We start from the raw sequence: 22,839 nt of genomic DNA, 5'->3' as shown, positions 1-22,839 counted from the left end.
ATTATAAAAACATAAATACATTTAGCCACTTACATAGAAATATCTTAGGCCTTATCCTTTTCTGACAGTTTTAGGGATTTTTAAAAATCCTAAAAAACCTTATTTGTGCTGCAAATAATAATTTCAAATTAATTTGATACTGACCTATGACATCCTGTGACATGATATTTATTTGAATTTACATAATCTCATGGATGTAACAGTAAATCTGTTCAGCTCACAGATCAAGACTAAGCTGTAATGCAAGCAGAACTTTCACAAATGCTTGTAGGTCAATAAAATCATTACAAAACACTTACAAATCATTTAAGGGATTTGATAACACTGTAAAATAATGTCTAATTTGTAAACATTAGCAAATGCATTGATAACACTTTATAATAACTGCACTCATTAGTAAATAGTCAGTTCATTCTTTATAAAGCCTTGTCCCAATATTAATAGTCAGTAGTAAGCAGTTTATAAATACAGCTATAAATAGCTTGTTCTTGGTTTATAAGCACATTTATTAAAAAGGAGAGTAAAGGGTCAGTTATCTTCCTATGAAAAATAAATAAAATAAAAATAAACAAACAACAACACAGATTGATACAGAACTCAGAAATGTTATTGTGGATTTATGATAAACTCAGCCTGTAAATGAATTAATTCTCCTCCAAGAAGACACAAGTAGTTCACACCAAACTGTTTTAACATGAAGCCATATACTGAAGATGTTAAATTGCGAATGGGTTTAGGATACCTTAAATGGTGTGGCCATAGCGATTTATTAAAGTAACATAAAAAAATACAATAGTTATTTTACTATATCTTTGAAATGTTTAATTCCAACTATTCATAATTTTTTATATACGTAGAAGTCATCATTTGAAGGAAGCACGGTAAGTTTCATAGCTTTATCATTTTCAAGAGCCAGCATAAAATTAAAACTATCATAACTTATAAATCAAGCTGGCAATTCTTAGTACCAATAATGGCCACCAGATGGAGCTATAGGATTACTTTTAAATAATTATTGTAGAAACAAGTATGATTTAAATCATTTATAGAAATCTTTCAAAGAAAAATAATATGAATTTTATGTATTTTACTGATAAAATGACCCTCACTTAATTAGAAAAACAAGCTGAAGTATTGTGAACCGTATATTAAGAATAATTCTTTATAGGCTTTATGGACAGATACGTTTTCAGAGACTCTTGAAGGATCAGCACCACATCCTCTTTTACCACTGTTTAAAGAATTTATCTTACAGAAGAGGTGCGAATGAATTTTGGATAGCTTGAATGGTTTTGTCGTGGTGATTTTTTTTTAAATAACAGTAAAAAAGTAACCAGTAAATGTATTTTATTTTTTTAAAGTGCAGCTTATAAACACTTCAAAAAAATGTACACATAGAAGACAAGTCATTCTGAGGAAATATGCATAGTTTCATGACTATACAACACTATATGGATGATAGAAAATTAAAAAACTATCATACATCTGATGTCACTCTGTCCCTCTGTCACTGTGGGTAATGTGTGTGTGTGTGTGTGTGTGTGTGTGTGTTAAATGAATTAGGTGTGAAACTATCAGGGAGCATTTAGTCTCCAGCGCCAACATTTTACAGAACTAACACTTTCCTGGAGTCTCAGAATTACAATGTGTCAGGTTCTGAGAGATCTAAGATTCCAAAAAATATTTAATTAGAATACCATGAAGTATTGTGAAATACTATATATTAAGACTTTATATATAGGCTTTCTGAACAGATTAGAGTGACTCGTGAAGGACCAGCACCACCTCCTCTTGTTCGATGGTTTGAGGAATATATCTTCCAGAATCCTGGATTAAGATTTAGGAGCTCATTTTTATTCCACCTCCTTTCCTGAAAGTCTGTCTTGCAGAATTGACTAAAAATTAATCTTCACATTAATTCCTAATTATTTTGCAATTCTTTTTGTCAGTTCTTCTTGACCTGTTTTTTTCTTCTTCTTTTCTGACCTCATGACCCAGTCAGCATTTTTTGTACAATGGTCAAGTCTTAACTTATCCATTTCTGTATTGCATGTGTGTTTGATATTTATCATGGGTATTTCATAATTTTCGACTTTACAGTTTGAGTTAAAACTCTTTTTTTAGCGCATTTCATCTGTAAAAGAAAACATGCCTAATAATTCTGCACACATGAATATAAGGAGTTTTTCTCTTCCAGCTTTCCTGGACTATTGTATAGCACTCATAAATGATTAAATGAAAAATAATGGTAGTTATTAAGATTGATATGGTTTGGAATTGGTCAAATGTGCTTGGAAAAAAAAATCACAATAAAACAATGTTTTAATGTTTAATTTTGGAATATGAACTGACATGAATGAATGTTATATAAATATTGTTCATATTAACATAATGTTTACAAATGAAATCTTATTGTAAAGTGTTACTAAAGTTAAATATATATTGTTCTGTGAATGTGATTTTAAAGTCTAGATGATTCGGATTAACCCTTTATCTGGCGTATCCTTTAAAACCTCACTGCCAGAGGGATATTGTGAATGCATGTGCCCGCTGGGCACAGTTTACCTGATGCCACCGGGGTGGCGATGGCATTGGTGGCTTGAGCCCGCCATCGCTGCTTGCAGCTATATTTATTATTATTATACTTCTTCTCCAAAATGAATCGCATTTTTGAGGGCCTAAACATGCTCGAAAAGTCATGAAACTTTGCACACACCTCAGAACTGGTGAAAATTTACGTCTGATATGGGTTTCAGAAGTGGGTGTGGCAAAATGGCTCAACAGCGCCACCTATACATGTTCAACGGTGTGCGCCTCGAGCTACGTTTCATGTACATGTATGAAAATCGGTATACAAATGTAACTCTCCGATACCTACAAAAAAGTCTCTTGGAGCAAAATGCAAAACCCAACAGGAAGTCAGTTATTTCTAATATTATGAGCAAATTTTGTGTCATTTTTGTCATTTCCATGCGTTGTATTTTAACGAACTCCTCCTAGAGATTTATTCAGATCAACACCAAATTTGGTATGCCTAATCTAAAGGCCTTTGCAATGTTAAATTGTGAAGCTTTTGAGTTTTCGTTGAAGGGCCTGTGTGTGGCGGCCTGGCGAATTTCGATGATTCGCCATGAAACAGGAAGTTGCTATAACTGCTATAACTTAAATTGTGAAGATCTTGAGTTTTCGTTAAAGGGCGTGTCCATGACGGCGTGACAAAGTTCGATGTCTTGCCATGGGAATAAAATATGTTATAACTCAGACGTAAAATGTCCGATCTTCCCCAAACTTCACATGTGTGATAAGAGTCCTGGCCTGAACACATCTGAAGGCCAATATTCCAACGGGTGTGGCAAAATGGCTCAATAGCGCCACCTATACACATTCAATGGAGTGTGCCTCGAGCTATGTTTCACGTACATGTACTAAAATCGGTACACATATGTAACACTCCAATACCTACAAAAAAGTCTCTTGGTACGAAATCCGAATCCCAACAGGAAGTCGGTTATTTAGATTTTTCTCTGCAAAATTGGCGTTGTTTTTGCCATTTTCAGGGGTTGTACTTTAACGAACTCCTCCTAGAGATTTATTCAGATCAACACCAAACCTGGTCAGTGTAATCTTAAGCCCTTTGCGATGTTAAATTGCGAAGGTCTTTAGATTTCGTTAAAGGGCGTGTCCATGGCGGCCTGACAAATTTCGATGTTTCGCCATGAAAAAGGAAGTTGCTGTAACTCAGACATACAATGTCCAATCTGCCCCAAACTTCACGTTAGATAAAACTTCTGCCCTTAACAGATCTACATGCCCACATTCAGTTATAGTCATAGCGCCACCTATTGGCAACAGGAAGTGACATGTTTTACGCTGCAACAAACTACTCCTATAATTTTTTTGCGATTAACATACATTTTGTGGTCAGTCTAATCTAAAGTCCTGTGCAATGTTAACTTTTGGAGATCTTGAGTTTTTGTTAAAGGGCGTTTCCATGGCGCCATGACAAAATTTGATGTCTTGCCACAGCAAGAGAAGTTGTTGTAACGCAAGCATAACATTTTCAATCTTCCCCAAACTTCACATGTTTGATAAGAGTCCTGGCCTGAACACATCTGAAGGCCAATATTCCGTTATAATGATAGCGCCACCTGCTGGCAACGGTAAGATTGGCACATATATGGGATATACTTTGACATATTCCACTTATATTTAGGACATTAAATGCATATTTCTCAACGTTCACCTTTTTACTAAAGCCACACGATGGCGGTGAGCCCGGGTGCGAGGGCCCGTTCATCGCTGCTTGCAGCTTTAATTAGGGCCCGAGCACTGCAGTGCGAGGACCCTATTGGAATTGCTCCGTTTATTATTATTATTATTATTATTATACTTCTTCTCCAAAATGAATCGCATTTTTGAGGGCCTAAACATGCTCGAAAAGTCATGAAACTTTGCACACACCTCAGAACTGGCGAAAATTTACGTCTGATATGGGTTTCAGAAGTGGGTGTGGCAAAATGGCTCAACAGCGCCACCTATACACGTTGACACTGTTAACACGGGACTATTAAAACTACTCCTAGAAATAGTATGACATTAATGTTTTTTTTTTTTGTGGTCAGTCTAATCTAAAGGCATGTGCAATGCTAAATTATGGAGATCTTGTTTTTTTTTAAAGGGCGTGTACATGGCGCCATGACAAAATTTGTTGTCTCGCCACAGTAAAGGAAGTTGTTGTAACTCAGGCATAAAATGTTTGATCTTCCCCAAACTTCACATGTTCGATAAGAGTCCTGCCCTGAACACAACTGAAGGCCAATATTCCATTATAAGGATAGCGCCACCTGCTGGCAACAGGAAGATTGGCACATATATGGAATAACTTTGATATATTCCACTTATATTTATGAGTTTAAATGCATATTTCTCACCGCTCACCTATTTACTAAAGCCACTCGCTGCCGGTGAGCCCGGGTGCGAGGGCCCTTTCATCGCTGCTTGCAGCTTTAATTATATTTTGACCTCACTATTCAGGGAACAGACACAGTCTTAATAGTTTTTACAGCGCAAGTACATAATTTTATAATTTAAGTGCATGGGGCATGACCACTCTGGGGCTCTCGTCGGCCTTCAGGATCGCGGGTAAAACACAAGCACCAGGGAAACAATGAGTGTGCACTTTACCTTTGGCTAATGTAGCACGGACGTGTCGGACGATGGAGTCTCTGATGATCACAGAGTTGCGTCCTGTCTCGCTGAGGGGAGTGAAGCGGTTCTGGATGGAGATCTCGAAGGCAGTAGCCGTCGCGGGACTGTTAATAGCACGCTGTATACTGTATACTTACCCCAGACTTGTGAGCGTCAGCCCGGGATGATTCCATCATTCCATTCATGGCTCTCCGCTCTCTCAGCTGGGCCTGCCTCACCTCCAGGTCGCGAATCTGCTTCCCCACGGTCTTGAGCTCGAGCTGCACAGAATGCAGCTTGAGCCTGTCCCCACCTGCAATCAAAGGTAGACATTCATCTGCCATTAAAGCAAGTAACAGTGAGTACAACAGTGGTCATGTGTGTGAATAGAGTATTAGCAATGTAAGGCCTGGTTCACACCGGACCCCGGAATGGAAAATCACGCGCAGTCCGGCGCCTGCCTGTTCACACCAGACGTGGTTTCTCCGCGGCGGTCGAAAAGCGCTTCTGCTCAGTTGTTGTTTATTCAGAGCACATCATGGGTAAGTAAATAACCTCATAAAATGAATCCCACCCGCCCTGTAGTCCGCCCACTCCCGTGTTGTGTTTCTTTTTTTTTCTTTTTTCTAGTCTGTTTAGATACACAAATATGATCGCATTTGTCACTCACGGTATTTTAATTTGAAAAATGCTTATATTTTGACAATTGACCGGATTGTCTCGTGTTTCTTGGTGTGACTTCTGCCAGAATTGATGCGGATCACTCGCGGCTCATGCAAAAAATAGACCAGACTCCGAAACTGGCGCTTCACGGCGCGGACCGGCTGCGGCGCGCCGTGGCGCACTGCGTCTGGTGTGAACGACACCATAGGTTAACATGGGCGCCTAAAGGAAGCAGCCTCCGTTCCGACCACGTCACGTCATCTGTTGGGTATCAAATCGAGCATTAGCGTTAGTTCAGTCAGGCCACAGAGGCATAGGCTGCGACCAGCTGATGTGGTCAACTGTCATCACTCCAATCACTACCACTCTCCAATTAGACATGGGACATATATACGTGGCACTACTGCTCGGTAAGGCTCAAACTGCTTGCGAGAGCTATTGCTCGCTCAGGAACTAATCAGACGGCGAATCTATCTTCTTAGGAAGCATTAAAATCAGGATTTGGCAGGATTCCCATAGAGTATTTCACCGGATTTCAAGTCGTGAATTTGTGTCAAGCAACGGACTAATGTGATATGAGCTAGCACTTGATAAAGACACTTTGCCCGTGATTCATCGCAAAGTTGTACTAATACAACCAACTCACAACTTTTCAAGAGATCTGCTTCCCTGCTGGAAGAAGCTAGATATTCAAGAAGAATTAAAGCATCCATGAACTTGCAGTTTCACCTTTAATTCATCTCTGCATGTCTTCACAAGCTAAGCCAAGTTCTTTCATTTTATTGCCTAGTGCTATTTTGGTGAACATGCTTCAGACATTGCTCATTGTACAAAGCTAAATGTATAGTTATGGTTGAGAGGCATGCTTTCATATTACCACACCGGTAACACTACCAGTTAAATATACCCATGAGCCTCGTTAATCTGTGGTTAAGGCTGTCGATATGAATTGGCTGCTGCTTCAGACTCATCTATTGGGGATGCTTTCATCAAACTTATCTGACCACTTCCAACACACTGGGTTTAAAACAGTGATCTGCTGTTGCTTAAGCTAATGTATCGACAAAGTGCTTGATACTAAATGTACAGATCATAAATTTTGCTCATATCAATGCTAAAACTTTATTCGAACAAGGGCTAATTAGAGTTCTGACCATATCGTATACTGCTTTACAGGTGCATGCTGATCTTCTAGCTGTTTAAAAGAGCACCCTTCGCTACTCCTATTCTCCGTAAAGGGATCCCACCCCACTCCACACTTAAAAAGGTATTTACTTAAATCTATTAGGATATGGGTCTGCAAGATGCAGTGGAATCATCAGTCATAAATCAGGAATGTTTGTTGCTCAGTTTTGTACATTAAATCCCAAATGGATTAACCATCTTGTTTATGCTGCTAAAATCACCTATTGAAGGATGTATGAATATGACGTGTCATAACAAAATTTTGCCGGCGTCCCTCATGTCAACAAGACACAACTAGATGTGACACTCCTGGACCCCAAGTGTGGGCATCGCATGACCCAGATAACTTGTGGTGGTCACCCTAGCACAAGTCCCTCTGTGCTTTAGCCTGATAAACCTGCAGCAATGCTATAACATGTAAGGTGGAGACAGCTTCTCCAGAAGATGTATAAGCATTGCCAGACAGGCCAGGAGGGGAGGCATGGTTCACCCTGCCTGTTGGAGGTGGTATTAGGACACAACAACATCGCAACCAACCACTTCACCGGGGGGACCCCCTTTTCCCCCCTAGCTGGACCACCATCAAGAGTTAGCAGGTCATTTTCTGGCAGAAAAAGGTGCCATCCACCACCTGGTAAGCCCCTCATGCACTTCCAGGAAGAATGACACTTGGGCACAGTGCTGAGAATCAACTCAAACCATCCTGAAGAATCAAACATCCAACCTTGAAGGGTCGGTGGAGACACGGTGGAGGTCTCCAATCATGCTCTACCCTCACGGCGGCCCAGGAAAGTATAGCCATTATTTATGGATCTGATTCAGGCATTGCTACAGTCCCGGAGGACAGCAGCACAGCTGAATCTTCCTCTCCAGAAAGCTCCAGCTTAACTTCTAATGCAGTGTTTGACATCCAGTCGCTGTAACAGGAGTGATGGTCCCCTTAGGGTTGGTTCCCTGGAGGATTTGCCATTACTGTTACCCTCAGACTGTCCATTTTACTGCCAGAAGTAGCCCCCACCTGACTGCCACCATGACGGGAACTAGATTGAGGCAGAGGCAACAGAGCTCCGCCCATTAGAGAAAATGGAGCTTGGCCCGCGACTCCAAGGTGATCATCTTCCTGCAATGAGAACATGACTTATCCACAAATGCCACCTGCTAAATGCCCAGGTACTTGAGGCAGAGATCGTGATCATGACCCATGCCAGGTAATGACCACATCCAGAAATGCCCAGGTGATACATTGTGTATAGCAAGACCCACATTGTCTTTACATCATCTTTAAAAAAAACACACTTGTGAATGCTCTTTTAGGGAAAAAGCTATTTTAGTGTGCTGATGTGCACAGGGGAGATGGCCACCTGCAACACAAACAGGGTAGTTCAGCCTGAAGTGTGCAACCTACTTAACATAGAAAACCACCACCGCTGACATGCCGTACCAACAACACGAAAAGCTCTAAAAGAGCACACTGAACTCATTCAGTCTTCTTCTCTCAGTAGAGTAGTTAAAAGCAGAACGATGTGATCACTGACTGAAGCAAAAAGCTGAAAATGCGCTGCACCTGCTGCTTACTTATATTAATTTTGTGATCAGCGGCAGTTGGATGCAATTATGACATGCCAATGTGGATTGGCTCATTCAGTTTGCACTCAAAGTGGATTGGTCTCTCTAAGCGAGATCCCAATTTGTTTGTCATCAGCATGATATCGAGAGTGATTTACTGATAGGGAACATATTGTTGCTTTAAAGTATAACTTCAAACATGTGTGAAATTAACTTGTCTCTCTAATCTATTTGTTTTAATCTTCTTTTGGCCCACCAATGTCATACTTTTAAATAAGTGAATGAAGAAGACAAACAAAGTTGAGACATTTTCTTTATTATATTGAGTTCATAATAATTGCTTATTCTTGACTTATGTTAATTTCTGTTTTGTTGTATAAACAGCCATATTGTTTCTGAAAAGGGGAAGTTGTTGTTCACTTCTATTGAATTGCTATACTATATGTCTTACCCATATCATAAGTGCAGTGGCAGTTATCGTGGCTAAGTAAAACATTTTAATATATAATAAGTAAAATAGTAGTACTGACTGTAAAACACAAGTTCACAGGTTCATGAAATATAAAGTATAAAATGATTTAAAATCGCACAGTCATTGAATATTGTTAATAAAAATATATTTATTACAGTTATTTGGAAGCTTTTATAATCCACATAATTTTTTGCGAATTTCAGGAAAATTCAAACCATAAACTAGAGGGTTCAGGATGGGTGGTACTATAAGAAACTCTAGTGAAAGAATGATTGACAGTCCTACAGGAAGCTCCAAAGTCTCAAACCGACTCAAAGTGACCTCGCAAAAAAGAGCAACTGAAAAATTTAAAAGGATCACTATGTACGGAATACAAGTTTGATATGCTTTTCTCCTGAAATCCAGTGAGCTTTTTCTACAGATTATAAGAATTTTTGTATAAGAATATAATATAAAATTTAATGGCATGATAACAGTTGTGGTCATATTGAAAAAACCCAAAACATTATTAGCAATGGTGTTTCCACAAGAAAGCTTGACAATTTCCCAGCTGTGACAATAAACTTTCCACAATTTGTTACCACACATCATCAGTCTAGCATTTAATATACCAGCAATACCAAGACAAATCATTGGATAAATCCAGCTTATAGCTATTAATACAGACAAAACCCTGGGGGTCATTATGTTGTTGTATTGTAATGGTTTACAGATTGCGACATATCTGTCAAATGCCATTAACATTAATATTATATTTTCATTTGCTGCATATGAATAAATGAAAAAAGCTTGTAAAATACATGCTTCATGGGAGACTGCGTGTGTATCAGACAGCAAGTCTGTAAGTAACCTTGGGAAAAAAGCAGCTGTTCCAAATACAGAGTTGACAGACAGACATGAAATTAGAATGTACATGGGATGGTGCAATGTCCTTTCCAGCAAAATAACAAGAATAATAAGGGCATTAAAGAATACAATAGCAAAAAATAGGACAAATCCAAAACTGAAGAAAGCATATCTTATGTACCCAATATTTTCAAACAACATCAAATAAAAATGTGTTCTATTTTCCATTTTCCATTAAGCAAAGAATGGATTCATTGACCTAAAGATGAGAACAGAAAAAGTTTATGTTCTTTTTATTCTACTTAAAAATAAACCGTTTTATGGGTTTCAGCTTTGAATAACTGCACCAACAATGTTTTGTGTAGTGCATCATGTAAATATAAAGTACTGTATGAATTATTCAATCAGTTAAACAATATACATGCAATTGCATCACCAGATATACCTTCTGTGATTAAATCTGAAACTGCTATTACTTACTTCATCTACAAATAATGTAGCGCATGTGTAGAGAATTAGCTCTACTAAGATACACCAGTGCATGCTATTATTTGTAGTATAAAACATGTCTCTTGAGACATCTCTGCTGTGCCTTGATTTGCATAAACACCAGAGACTCCCCGGAAGTTGTCCTTAACTAAAAAAAAAACATTAAATACAAAATGCACACTAAGTCTGAAAAGACTGTATACTATGTAACTTGTGTTGGCTGAAAATGTGCAAATGAAATGTGAAAATGGCTTGTGTGGTGGGCAACACAAGTACTGAGGTTTGCGAGCCTTTGTAAATGCATTCTATTTGAAATTAAGTTTCAACATAATATTCATGAGTGGATATGTTATATTTGTAGACATGGTTGCACCTTTTTTCTCAGTTGTGTTTATTAGGCCCCAAGCACTGGTGGTGCAAGGACCCTCTTGGAATTGCTCTGTCTCTTATTATTCAAAATTTAGAGCATAAACATGTTCCAAAACTTTTCACACGTGTAAGCACTGGCGAAAATTTACATCTGATATCAGTTCCAGAAGTGCATGTGGCAAAAAGACTTGATACCGCCTGTAATGCATGTAATATTTAAATGGAGTACGCCTCGAGCTTCATTTTACATACATGCACGAAAATTGGTACACATGTATAACATACCATTACATACAAAAATGTATCTTGGTACAAAATCCAGAAACCAACAGGAAATATGTAAATTAGAATTTCCTGTACAATTTTTGCAGTTTTTTGCCATTTCCATGCCTTGTACTTTGACGAACTGCTCCTATAGTTTTAATCGGATCATCTTCAAAATTGGTGAAGTCATCATAAGACCTTTGTGATGTTAATTTGTAATGTTAAGATTTTGAGTTTTTGCCAAGGACCGTGGCCCTGGCGGCCTGACAATTTTTTATGTTTTGCCATGAAACAGGAAGTTGTTGTAACTCAGACAAGCAATATCCGATCTGCCCCAAACTTCACACATTTGATAGGTGGTATGTCCTGAACAAACACCCATGCCCCAATTCAGTTATAGTCATATCGCCACCTGCTGGCAAAAGGAAGTGACATGGTTACACTGTTTTGGACTCTTAAGAACATATTAAATAGCGTCAACAAGTGTTAAATAGGCTGATAGCATGCTAGTAACATTCTTAAACATGCTAGCAACATTTAGTTAAATGTTAAAGCATGTTATTAATGCAGTGAAACAGGAAGTTACTGTAACTCAGTCACGCAGTGTCCAAACTGCCCCAAATTTAATTCTCTCCTGAACACATCAACATGCCAGTATTCGATTATAGTCATAGCATCACCTGCTGGCAATGTGACATGTTTAACTGTTATGGACTCATAGGAACATATTAAAAAGTGTCAACAAGTATTAAATAGGCTGGCAACATGCTAGAAACATACTAAAACATGCTAGCAGCACTTAGCTAAGCATTCTATTAATACAGTGAAACAGGAAGTTAATGTAACTCAGGCATGCAGTGTCCAATCTGCGCCAAATTTAATACGTTTGATAAGATTCCTGTCCTGGACATACCTAAATGCCCATATTTGATTATGGTGTCTTGCTCAAGGGTACCTCGACACTTGGTCAGGTGGAACCAGGAATTGAACCACCAACCTTCCGGTTTGTAGACCAACCTACATGAGCCACTGCAGAAGTGACATAGTTAACACTGTTATGGATCTCATTGAAGCTATAGTGGACTATTGTGAGAGGTCGAGAAAGCGAGTGTACTTGCATTTACAGTAGACACGCATTCAGGTCAGTCCTATATTCATAATAAAATAATCAGTTTGAATGTCCGGTGCGATTATTTTGTTCTTTTGACACAACGTTAAGGGGTTTTCCCGTGCCTATTGTCATCTGTCAGTTGCATCTTCCTTTTCTGTGATAACAAGTTTGACTCAAAGCCTTTCAATATAAACGTCCTTCTCTACTGTTTCCAGCTGACTCACTCATAAAGACAGTCTTTACCTCTATCTATTGGCAAAATAATGTACGTAACTTCTTTTACAGTTTACGGCTGGGCAGGGACTATTTTTTTCCAGCAGAATGAATGCTTTTATTGATTGTAAGATTACAGCAGCTAAAGTACAACACTGACAAGTCAAGTGTCAAATTGCACAACTAAAGCTAACACTTAACACAATCAAACTATTACTTTGAAACAGACATCAACATCTAATCATCTGCTTAAATCTTAATTAGAATGTTAGGGGATAATCTTCTAATAATGTTATTAATAAACATTTTTAGAATGTTTTTTGAGAATGTTATCCTATCTTTTGAGAGAACATTCTGGGAACAAAAATAAAACTACCCGCTAAAAACATTGTTAGAACAAAAAAATTCTAGATGGGTCTGTACGTCCGATATAGACGTTCAGTGAACCTCCTTAAAAGATTAAAAACTAGTTCAAAGTGGTCAGTAGAAATATTTTCAACATCATTTAAGGTTCATTTAGGCATAACCAAATCAACACTCTCAGGAAGCATTAGATTTAGAGTCATGTTATTTCAATGTAATTTCCAGACACTGCGATGATGAAAAAGTCATGAAATTAGCTTTTTTATTTTTTTTTTCATTTATAGTGCCCTAGCCTTTTAAATATACAGTACAGGAACCAAGAGCGAAATATTTCAGTATCTCTTTTAGTGTTTTTTTGAGTAACCCCAGAGTGCAGTCTGGACAACGGGGCGGGGCGACACTTCGAGGCGGAACGACACGTGTCGCCCCGCCCATATTTGTTTTCCCCGCCTTTGACATTTTCCTCCGAGCCAGCAGGGGGCAGTTTGCGTTGAAACAAACAGAACGGTGACAACTGCAGCAGCAGAGTAATAACACTATTCCACGTTGATTGCATGAGGTGAGTAAAAGTGGTTGTGTAAATATCTTATAATATTAAATGCGATGTTCGATCATTTATTTATCCATGGTACGTTCAATTTGAATAATTATTGTTAATAATTGTTAAAATGGCTCATTTTATTGTTCTTTGTGGATTGTAACTGTAAACTCTGTACATGGCTTTAGTTCTTAGGTTTGATTTTACAGAGGTATGCCATTACATTTGTCAAATTATTTGAACAGACATGCATGATTTTTGTGTGTATATTATTATTATTATTATTATTATTATTATTATTATTACTATTCAGGATCACATGATCAGGAGGTGGTGGTGTTCTGTTCTCCTGGACAGCTTCACTCCTCAAATGTATGTAGCTGTTTGAATGTTGCTACATGAAACATTACTCTGTACTATATCTAGCAATATACCTACCTCTTGACATTTGTTCTTTTAGAGCTCAACCACTGAGGGGAGGAACTTCACCATTCACCATGTCTTCAGCCAGAGTCCAGCAAAGCAGGTTATTTGTGCACATTAAGAACTAATAATTAAATGTGTGTACATGCAGAGGTACTTTAGTTATTACAGCTACATAGTTGTTCAGATATGAAATTGGTATTATGTACAAGTACTATAATTGGTCAGCACTGTGGATTATTTAATATATAGCTATCAGTTAACATCAGCATCAAAGACATTTAAAAACATTTCAGCTTAATTCATTTTCAGACAGCAGCGAGTGTTTTAAATACCTTCTGTTCGCGATCTAATGTGGATTTTGTTCACCATATAAGACAGAAATATTTATATTCAATGTAAAAGATCTTCATGTGGATCATGCAAACAAATATATACAAATATCTCACTGGATTATAACAATTAATAGCAAAATGAATGTGTGGAAATGTAAACTAATATATCCTACTGACACACTACAGCAAAAGATATAAATAATTGGCTATATAAAAAAAAATATATATTTTTTTTCAATGTGAAAATACTAACATGCCTAATACTTCTGCACAGTACTGTATATATTAACATTTTATTAGTGTTATTATAAAAGAATGAGTATGCAGTTGTGACAACAATCTTTAGAGTTTTTAATGAGAGTTTTAAAGCAAGGTTTTTTGTATTCAGTGTTTATATAATGTTTTATAACTTTTATATACATGTATAAATAAACCTATGTATGTTTTTGATTCCACAGCTTCCCCTGGAAATCCTCAGTGAAGTTATTTAGTCAGCGGGTGACTGCATATTTTACTCTTTCTCTGGTTTGCAGATGGTTTAGGGGTGTGCTCACTCAAGAAGTTTTTCGGAAAGCGGCACAGTTTGCCTGGCTAGACAGTAAGATTTCCCCCTGTTTAATGCTCATTCTCCAATTGAATTTTGTAGTACAAGGCTGTTAAAGTTTTTTATTTTTATTATTATCTTTCCTGTATTTTGTCTTTACACTATAAGTTGTGGCCAACTGGAAGAACTGTCCTCCTGTCTCCTGACCGGAACGAGTTCAGTTGGATGTACAGCATCAGGGAATGCTTGCAGTGCAGAGCCCTTTTCAAGTTTAACCCACCAGGGTACAGGGAAGAGGCCAGCGTGGTGATCTTCTGGGCTTTTGTGTACACAGGATTTTGTTCCAAGGACTTTTTTTTTTTTTCGGCATAAAACACATTGTTAAGTTCATTGAAGGGAAATAGAGAATGAACTGAGATCAACTGGTTTTGATGTATTAATTGATGTCATTTTAAAGTTAAACTTTGCAGTGTATAATGTTTTAATAAAAGCTATGGCAAACACGTGCATGACAACAGGTTTCAGTCATTTACATCAGTCTATCATTCTTTAAGGTTTCTCATATTTGATGGTAACATCATTTGCTATGCATTGCTCATAATGAATTCTTAATTTAGTTGTGACAGGATTGTGAGGATTAATGAGGTTTTCAGTAGTGCAGTTCAGAAAACAAATAACAGAAAGTAACAAGTGTTTTTGGGCAAGTTCTTTAGAACCTGTATAGTTCCTTCCTTGCAAAAAGTAACCATGGATTTATTGTAGTAAACATATTTGTTGGCATGTTAATTACCATGTGCTGTAATTATAAAAACACCATAGTTATTGTAGCAGAACCATGGTACATTTTCATAGGGGCTAAGGGAATGTTCAGTATATTATTGGTGACGTTCAGAGACTGGTGACAATTTGTTACACACACACACACACACACATATACATATATTTATATGTGTATATATATGTATATATATATATATGTGTGTGTATATATATATATATATATATATATATATATATATATATATATATATATATATATATATGTGTGTGTGTGTGTGTGTGTGTATATATATATATGTGTGTATATTTGTATATATATATGAATATATAAATAATTTGAATATATAAATCAAGGTACTCCATGACTATCTACATAACCATACTTCCCATTATATTGCCGTGTCATTTTCAAACCAGAGAGTAATGCCGAGGTAGCGTCTACAGCCATTGAGGGAGTAGACCATTTATTTCTATTCTGTTCGTGGTAATCCAAAACTCTTTGTATTTATACGGGATGTTGTGGAAATGCAACAATAAATGCAAAAACACAACATTTATATTCGCTTTTTAATTTATATTAAAAGTTAATTCATCTGAGTGTCTACTTCCGTATTCCAATCCTGCTCAAGCGTCATAATTCTCTATACCAATAAGCTGTAAAATCGTCACTCATCTGTACACCAATAAGCTCATCTTATTCATAAAACAATAACCGATGAGGTGGGCGGGGCGACACGTGTCGCTCCGCCCCAACGTGTCGCCCCGCCCCATCGTCCAGACTGCACTCTGGGCTACTTGGTTTTTTTGGGGGTTCTTCTTCGGTTATATTTTGCATTCACTATGACTGTGCTCTGTTGGTGATGTGTTGAGGCAGCAGGAAAAAAGTTTGTTACACGCAGTGTGAGAAAACGTCCAGAGGTGTTGAAATGCTACACTCCTCTCAGACCCCTTCCATCTTTGGCTTTGACATTCCATAATCTGTAAGCAATAAATGGCCAATTTAGTTTTTTCTAAAAGTTCTGTTACAAGCAAAAAAGATGTTTGTGATCTAAGTCAAGCTAATGTTGCTAGCTTCTGTTTGGTATGTGGTTGCACAGTTTCTTATAAGTCAATGTCAGCTCTGTTTTTACACAACTCAGGGCGTCAAGTTGTACTCATAGGTTGTCAAAGTAAAACAAGTAAGCTTTTGTTTTTTCTGTGTAGCTTTGACCAAGGCTTGCTGAATTCATGTTCTACTAAATTTAACTAAAGAGGAAAGACCTGCTATACTTTTACAGAACAGTATTTTGAACTGCCTGTCAATCTGTGTACTGAAACTGCAATTGACTGCTGTAAATTCTGCAACCACATGGTGGCAAATTGACACAAACTGAATTATTTAAAAATGTAATCTTGTTATTCTTATATCTTGTGTAACACTAATGAGCTGATGGTATTTCAGCCATCTGTTCCATATTAATGAATCCTGACTAACACATTCTGCACTCAAAGACCAGAACGTTAGTAAACAAGGACCTTCGGTGTTTACATAATTCACCATTTTAGGCGCCCTGAAGTCGGCCGTATCCTGCCTTGAGTGACAGTTATTACACCTATTAAGAAATTCCAGAGTCACGTGGGCGAGCCTCAAAGGGGACGTGAACCCCAACACACACACACACAAACAAACCTTTCTGAAGGTTCTGTATCTTCGTCATTTTATTCATATGTATTTTGAATGTTTGTGTATTGCATAAAATGGTTAATCCTTGTTATGCGAGGATTATAATTTTACTAGCTTATAAATTGGAAAATGTGTCTCCTCGTTTTAAGGTTCTCATGTCTCTGTAACCCCACTCCTGACCAGGTCGTAAAACTTTATGACCCTACTGGGCAACAAGACAGGAAAGAAGCCAAGTCACTGGCATCTTTTTCTCAATGTATCCTAAACTATTACTTTTTCAATATGGTCGAGTACTGGTCGAGTGGTCAAGTATTGCTTTTTGGTGCATTAGAGATTCCCCATATAAATTGGAGAATCTGCAGTTTTAATCGTGTGCTAATCAAACGTTAAATGTGTGTAATTCTGCATTTGAATGTAACTTCGTGTTTCTATCAGTTATATATATACTGTTTGGTGTTTTTGGAATTGTCATGTTGTGACCCAACTATTCCCCTGTGTAAAATGTGTGCAAAATCTATTAATCTTGAATAACGAACTTGCTAGAATATCACTGCTGAAATCTGATAAGCCCCAAAGTTAGTAGGGTGGGGGTTTCCACAGAGACAAAGGAACTTTTCCCCGCTTCAGATCGCGGACGTTCATTGGTTGTTCACGCGAAAAGAGGCGTGAACCATCCCAAGCCATAAGAGCCGACCGAACAAGGTCCGCCCCCTCTCTTCCTTCTCACACACGCTGCTCTCCTGTCGACCAACGTCACTCCCAACGGCCTTGGGCCGCGCTCATATCGCCATCCCCCTCAGCACAGGGACTGAGAGGACAGTCATTCTCATGGCTCCTTCGGAAGCTTTCGTTTTCGTTGTTTTGTTTTCTTTCCTTTACTAAGTTTATTCAACTCTATTCGCCTCTCCACACAAGGAAGACGAATTCTGGAACATTGTTTGTTGAACCTTTCAAATACTGCGCGATTCCGCAGCAGCCCCGGGCCGGAAGACAAAGGACCACGCTGCTCCAGCGCGCGCCGGTCTCCAGCACGCACACGCTGGTTTTAAAAGACCAGCGCACAAAGCATCACGAAAAGACCACGTTTACGCACACCGGACACTTTGCAAGTATCATTTTTCTATGGAGATTAAAATGCTGCTTTAAAGTTGGTCTGTGATTTGATTGGTGTTGGCTGCTAAGGGTTACTGTCTATGTTTTTCTTACCTGAGCTCATTCTGTGATCTCTTTCTCTCTCTCTCTCTCTCTCTGATGTATTATTAGTCAATTATTAAAAACCCATATATCCATGATTGCCTTGGCCTCCACCCCACTCACATTACGAGTCACTGAGATGTCTGATCTTTAGCTACAAGCTTTAAATTTAGAAACAAAATGTATCATAATGATAGGATAATGTTTTCATGGCCAGAGAATATTCTTCCTTGAATTATAAGAAGTGATAGCTTTATTGAAAATTGATAGATCAATCTTACGGCCGTTTGCTGGACAAACCACTGTTTGATTTGCAGTAATTTACAGTAAGAGATATCACAATAATTTATATGAAGAATGGAATATTGACATATTAATGAGTAAATTACAGTGCCCTGTAATTATTTATTGGTATAGACAATTGAGCTATTTTCCATCTTCAATAAAATTTTGTGTAACTGTCATATGAGATGTATATTAATCATATTCCTGATTAATTATTCAAATTCCCTATACATCATTTGAGTTAATTATTATGTACAACCCATTGTTGTTACACTTGAGTTCTGATCACTTCCAGCATTTAAATCCACAGCAATGTGTCTTGGTTTGTTGAATAATTTATTTTTTTACAAAATTTGCTTGTATGTTTACAATTTTACAAATCAGAAAAGAGAGGTCTTCAGTAAAGGCACTAAGAAGAAAACTGTGTCCTGTCATTCCTGGAGCCACACCTTCTCTTACTGAATGTTTAGCTCGCTGCATAGCCTGAGGCTGACACATTCAACCGAGGGCAGAAGAGCTTCATAGCACAAACTCATCCTTATTTTACAGACTTTTTTTTGTTTTGATTGTCACCATTGATGTGATGCATATCCAAAATCTTGAATTTTCAAAAAAAAATGCACATTTGTTTCTGCAAGATTTCTAACCATGAAAATTAATAAAATATTTTGCTATCATTTTATCAACATTAACAGAAAGATGCTAACACATGAGATCTCTGGTACAAAAAGTGTGCTTTATAACACACAGTTATAACAACCAGCCATAGTTACAAAGCTAACACAAGAAGTTTGAGCACCAAGAAACCAACTAAACCAAACACTGTCCACCACAATGGTGACTTCAACTGAATCAAATATCAACATTTATACCACTGTTAATTCTCAATAAGAGCTTCTACACTGTAAAAAGTGTTTCCCTATATTTATTCAGTAAAATTGTGTCACAAATTTACAAGCAATATTATTAATTAAATTTAACACATTTTAATTAAGTAGAAATAATCATTAAAAAGAATAACATGAGTAGAATAACATGAAAAAATTAAGAAAAATTTACATAAAAATATTGATTTCATCGGACAAAAAACAAACAAACAAAAAACACTAAATGCTAAAGAATACTATGTTATGCATGCCAGGCCAGTAGTTGGCGATCACGAAACACCCTTCGAAAACATTATATGCATGCACATGACATCAGCCTTTTTATAAATTCACATTTTTGCTGCTTACATAGATATGATAAAGGCATCATGTTCAAAAGGTTGTAATGCCCCCAAAACATTCATCAGCCTGAGAACCTCAACAATGGTGACCATCAAAAAGCATGTTGCACTGCATTCTGGGTGCCACCAATCAAAACTCATTTTATGGCTCCCATCATGCTTTGCGGCATGAATAAATAATGAGCAACAATTCTATAGTAGCTTGTTTTGTGATTCTTACAGTTTATCTGAATATGCTGTTTGTCACCATTCTTGAGATTCATACGCTGGTTCTTGATGTGACTGTGTGTCAAAAGACAGTTCCCTTTTCTCTGTTTTAATCACAATTCTCAAACTCTGGTTTACATTGAAAATTGCTTTTTTTTTTTTTTTGCTGAATCACAGGGCTGCCATAATGAATGTTATCTTGTCTCAGAGATCAGACTCTGAATGAGTTCAGATATTCAGGAAGAACAAAGATTATGTAAGAGCATGACCAACACTACCTGATCATCTTTATTCTTAGTCTGTCTAGCTGTTATAACTGAGTTACAACAGCAATGCAAAATTTAATATTAAAACATCAAGGGTCAAGAACACAACTAAAGCAAACACTGACCACTATAATGGTAGCCAACATTTTACCCTTTGATTCTGTTTGTGAACTTTAGGTGTCTTCAATAACTCTGTTTGGGGGGCCTTAAGACATAGCCTTTTGAACATGATGCCTGTATCATATCTTTGTAAGCAACAAAAATGTTAATTTGTAAAAAGGCTGATGTCATGTGCATGCATATAATGTTTCATGATCGCCAACTACTGGCCTGGCATGCATAACATAGTATTCTTTAGCATAGTGTTTTTTTGTTTGTTTGTTTTTTGTTCAATGAAATCAATATTTTCATGTAAATTTTACTTATTTTTTTCATGTTATTCTACTCATTTTTAATGATTATTTCTACTTAATTAAAATGTTTTTAAATTTAATTAATTATATTGCTTGTACAATTTTGACACAATTTTACTGAATTTACATTTACATTTACATTTAATCATTTAGCAAGACACTTTTATCCAAAGCGACTTACAAATGAGAACAATAGAAGCAGTCAGGTCAACAAGAGAACAACAACAGAATACAAGTGCCATGACAAGTCTCAGTTAGTCTAGTATAGAACGCATAGCCAGGTGTATATAATTTTTTTTTTTTTTTTTTTTTTTTAATTAATTGAAAAAGACAAGAAAAGGAAAAGTACTGGTGTTAGTAGGTTAAGTGCAGGCGAAAAAGATGAGTCTTTAGATGTTTCTTGAAAGTGAGTAAAGACTCCGCTGTACGAATTGAGATTGGGAGGTCATTCCACCAGCTGGGCACAGTCCAGGAAAAGGTCCGTGAGAGTGATTTGAATTTCTTTGGGATGGCACCACAAGGCGTTGTTCACTTGCAGAGCGCAAGCTTCTGGAGGACACATAGGATTTAACCAGTGAGTTTAGGTAAGTTGGTGCCGTGCCAGTGGTTGTCTTGTAGGCAAGCATCAGTACCTTGAATTTGATGCGAGCAGCTACTGGTAGCCAGTGTAACCTGATGAGGAGGGGAGTAACATGAGCTTTTTTTGGCTCATTGAAGACAACCCTCGCTACTGCATTCTGGATCATTTGCAGAGGCTTGACAGTACATGCAGGAAGGCCCGCCAGGAGAGCATTACAATAGTCCAGTCTGGAGAGAACAAGAGCTTGGACAAGAAGTTGGGTTGCTTGCTCTGACAGGAAGGGTCTAATCTTCCTAAAGTTGTATAAGGCAAACCTGCAGGAACCGGGTCGTTGTAGCAATGTGGTCAGTGAAGCTTAACTGATGATCCATCACAACTCCTAGGTTTCTGGCTGTCCTCGAAGGAGTTATGGTTGACGAGCCCAGCTGTATAGAGAAGTTGTGATGAATCAATGGGTTAGCTGGAATCACCAGTAGTTCAGTTCTGAATGACAGATCCTAAAGATGTCATGTAGATGGAGAAGAGAAGTGGACCAAGTACTGAGCCTTGAGGAACCCCAGTAGCAAGGTGGTGTGACTTTGAAACATCACCCCTCCAAGACACACTGAAGGATCTGTCAGAGAGGTAGGACTTAACCCACAGGAGAGCAGTTCCAGAGATCCCCATCTTTCTGAGGGTGGACAGGAGAATCTGGTGATTAACAGTGTCAAAAGCAGCAGACAGGTCTAGTAAGATGAGTACAGAGGATTTTGAAGCTGCTCTTGCTAGTCGCAGGGCTTCAGTAACCGAGAGCAGAGCAGTCTCAGTTGAGTGGCCACTTTTGAAGCCAGATTGGTTGCTGTCCAGGAGGTTGTTCTGTCCAAGGAACATAGAAAGCTGGTTGAACACAGCCCGCTCAAGTGTCTTTGCAATGAATGGAAGAAGGGATACCGGTCTGTAGTTTTCAAGAAGCGCTGGATTTAGAGATGGTTTCTTGAGCAGTGGGCTTACCCGAGCCTGCTTGAATGCTAAGGGAAATGTTCCAGATTGAAGAGAGGAGTTGATAATGTGAGTAAGTGAAGGTATGACTGAAGAAGAGATCGCTTGAAGGAGGTGAGTGGGGATAGGATCAAGTGGACAAGTAGTAGGATGATTGGAGAGGAGAATTTTGGAGACGTCCATCTCTGAGAGTGGGGAGAAGGAGGATAAAGAGTGTGCATCAGTCATTGTGAAGTTTTCCTCAGTCTGTGGTGTGGAGAATTGTTCACTGATGGATCTCATCTTATTTGTGAAGAAAGTTGCAAAGTCATCCGCTGTAAGAGTCGATGGAGGAGGTGGAGGCGGCGGATTAAGAAAGAGAAGAGAAAGTCTTGAATAGTGTCCGAGCGTCACAGCAGCTGTTAATTTTGTTGTGGTAGTAGGATGTTTTAGCTGTTAAGACCTTTGCAGAGAAGGAAGAGAGGAGTGATTGATACACACTGAGATCCGTAGAGTTTTTCGATTTCTGCCATTTCCTCTCTGCAGCCCTGAGTTTAGAGCGATGTTCACGGAGAACCTCGGACAGCCAGGGGGCAGATGGGGCAGTGCGTGCTGGTCTAGACAACAGTGGGCAAAAGTTGTCCAAGCAAGATGTTAAAGTGGAGCAAAGAGTGTCCGTAGCACTGTTCGTGTCCAGA

General features: G+C 38.0%; 1 protein-coding gene across 1 annotated transcript; it reads right to left on the bottom strand.

The window, feature by feature from the left end:
- Positions 1–9,244: 9,244 nt before the first annotated feature.
- Positions 9,245–10,147, bottom strand: LOC113098378 (putative gustatory receptor clone PTE03). The gene has a single exon (XM_026263415.1). The coding sequence runs from the start codon at positions 10,145–10,147 to the stop codon at positions 9,245–9,247; it is 903 nt and encodes a 300-aa protein (XP_026119200.1).
- Positions 10,148–22,839: the final 12,692 nt, after the last annotated feature.

The sequence above is a fragment of the Carassius auratus genome, unplaced genomic scaffold, assembly GCF_003368295.1.
Source record: "Carassius auratus strain Wakin unplaced genomic scaffold, ASM336829v1 scaf_tig00216545, whole genome shotgun sequence".
NCBI classification, from domain to species: Eukaryota; Metazoa; Chordata; class Actinopteri; order Cypriniformes; family Cyprinidae; genus Carassius; species Carassius auratus.
This window is presented reverse-complemented; position numbering and strand designations above follow the sequence as displayed.

What these genes read in the sequence shown, in the direction of transcription:
- LOC113098378 (XM_026263415.1), bottom strand. Translation starts at nt 10,147, where the DNA reads ATGGAAAATAGAACACATTTTTATTTGATGTTGTTTGAAAATATTGGG.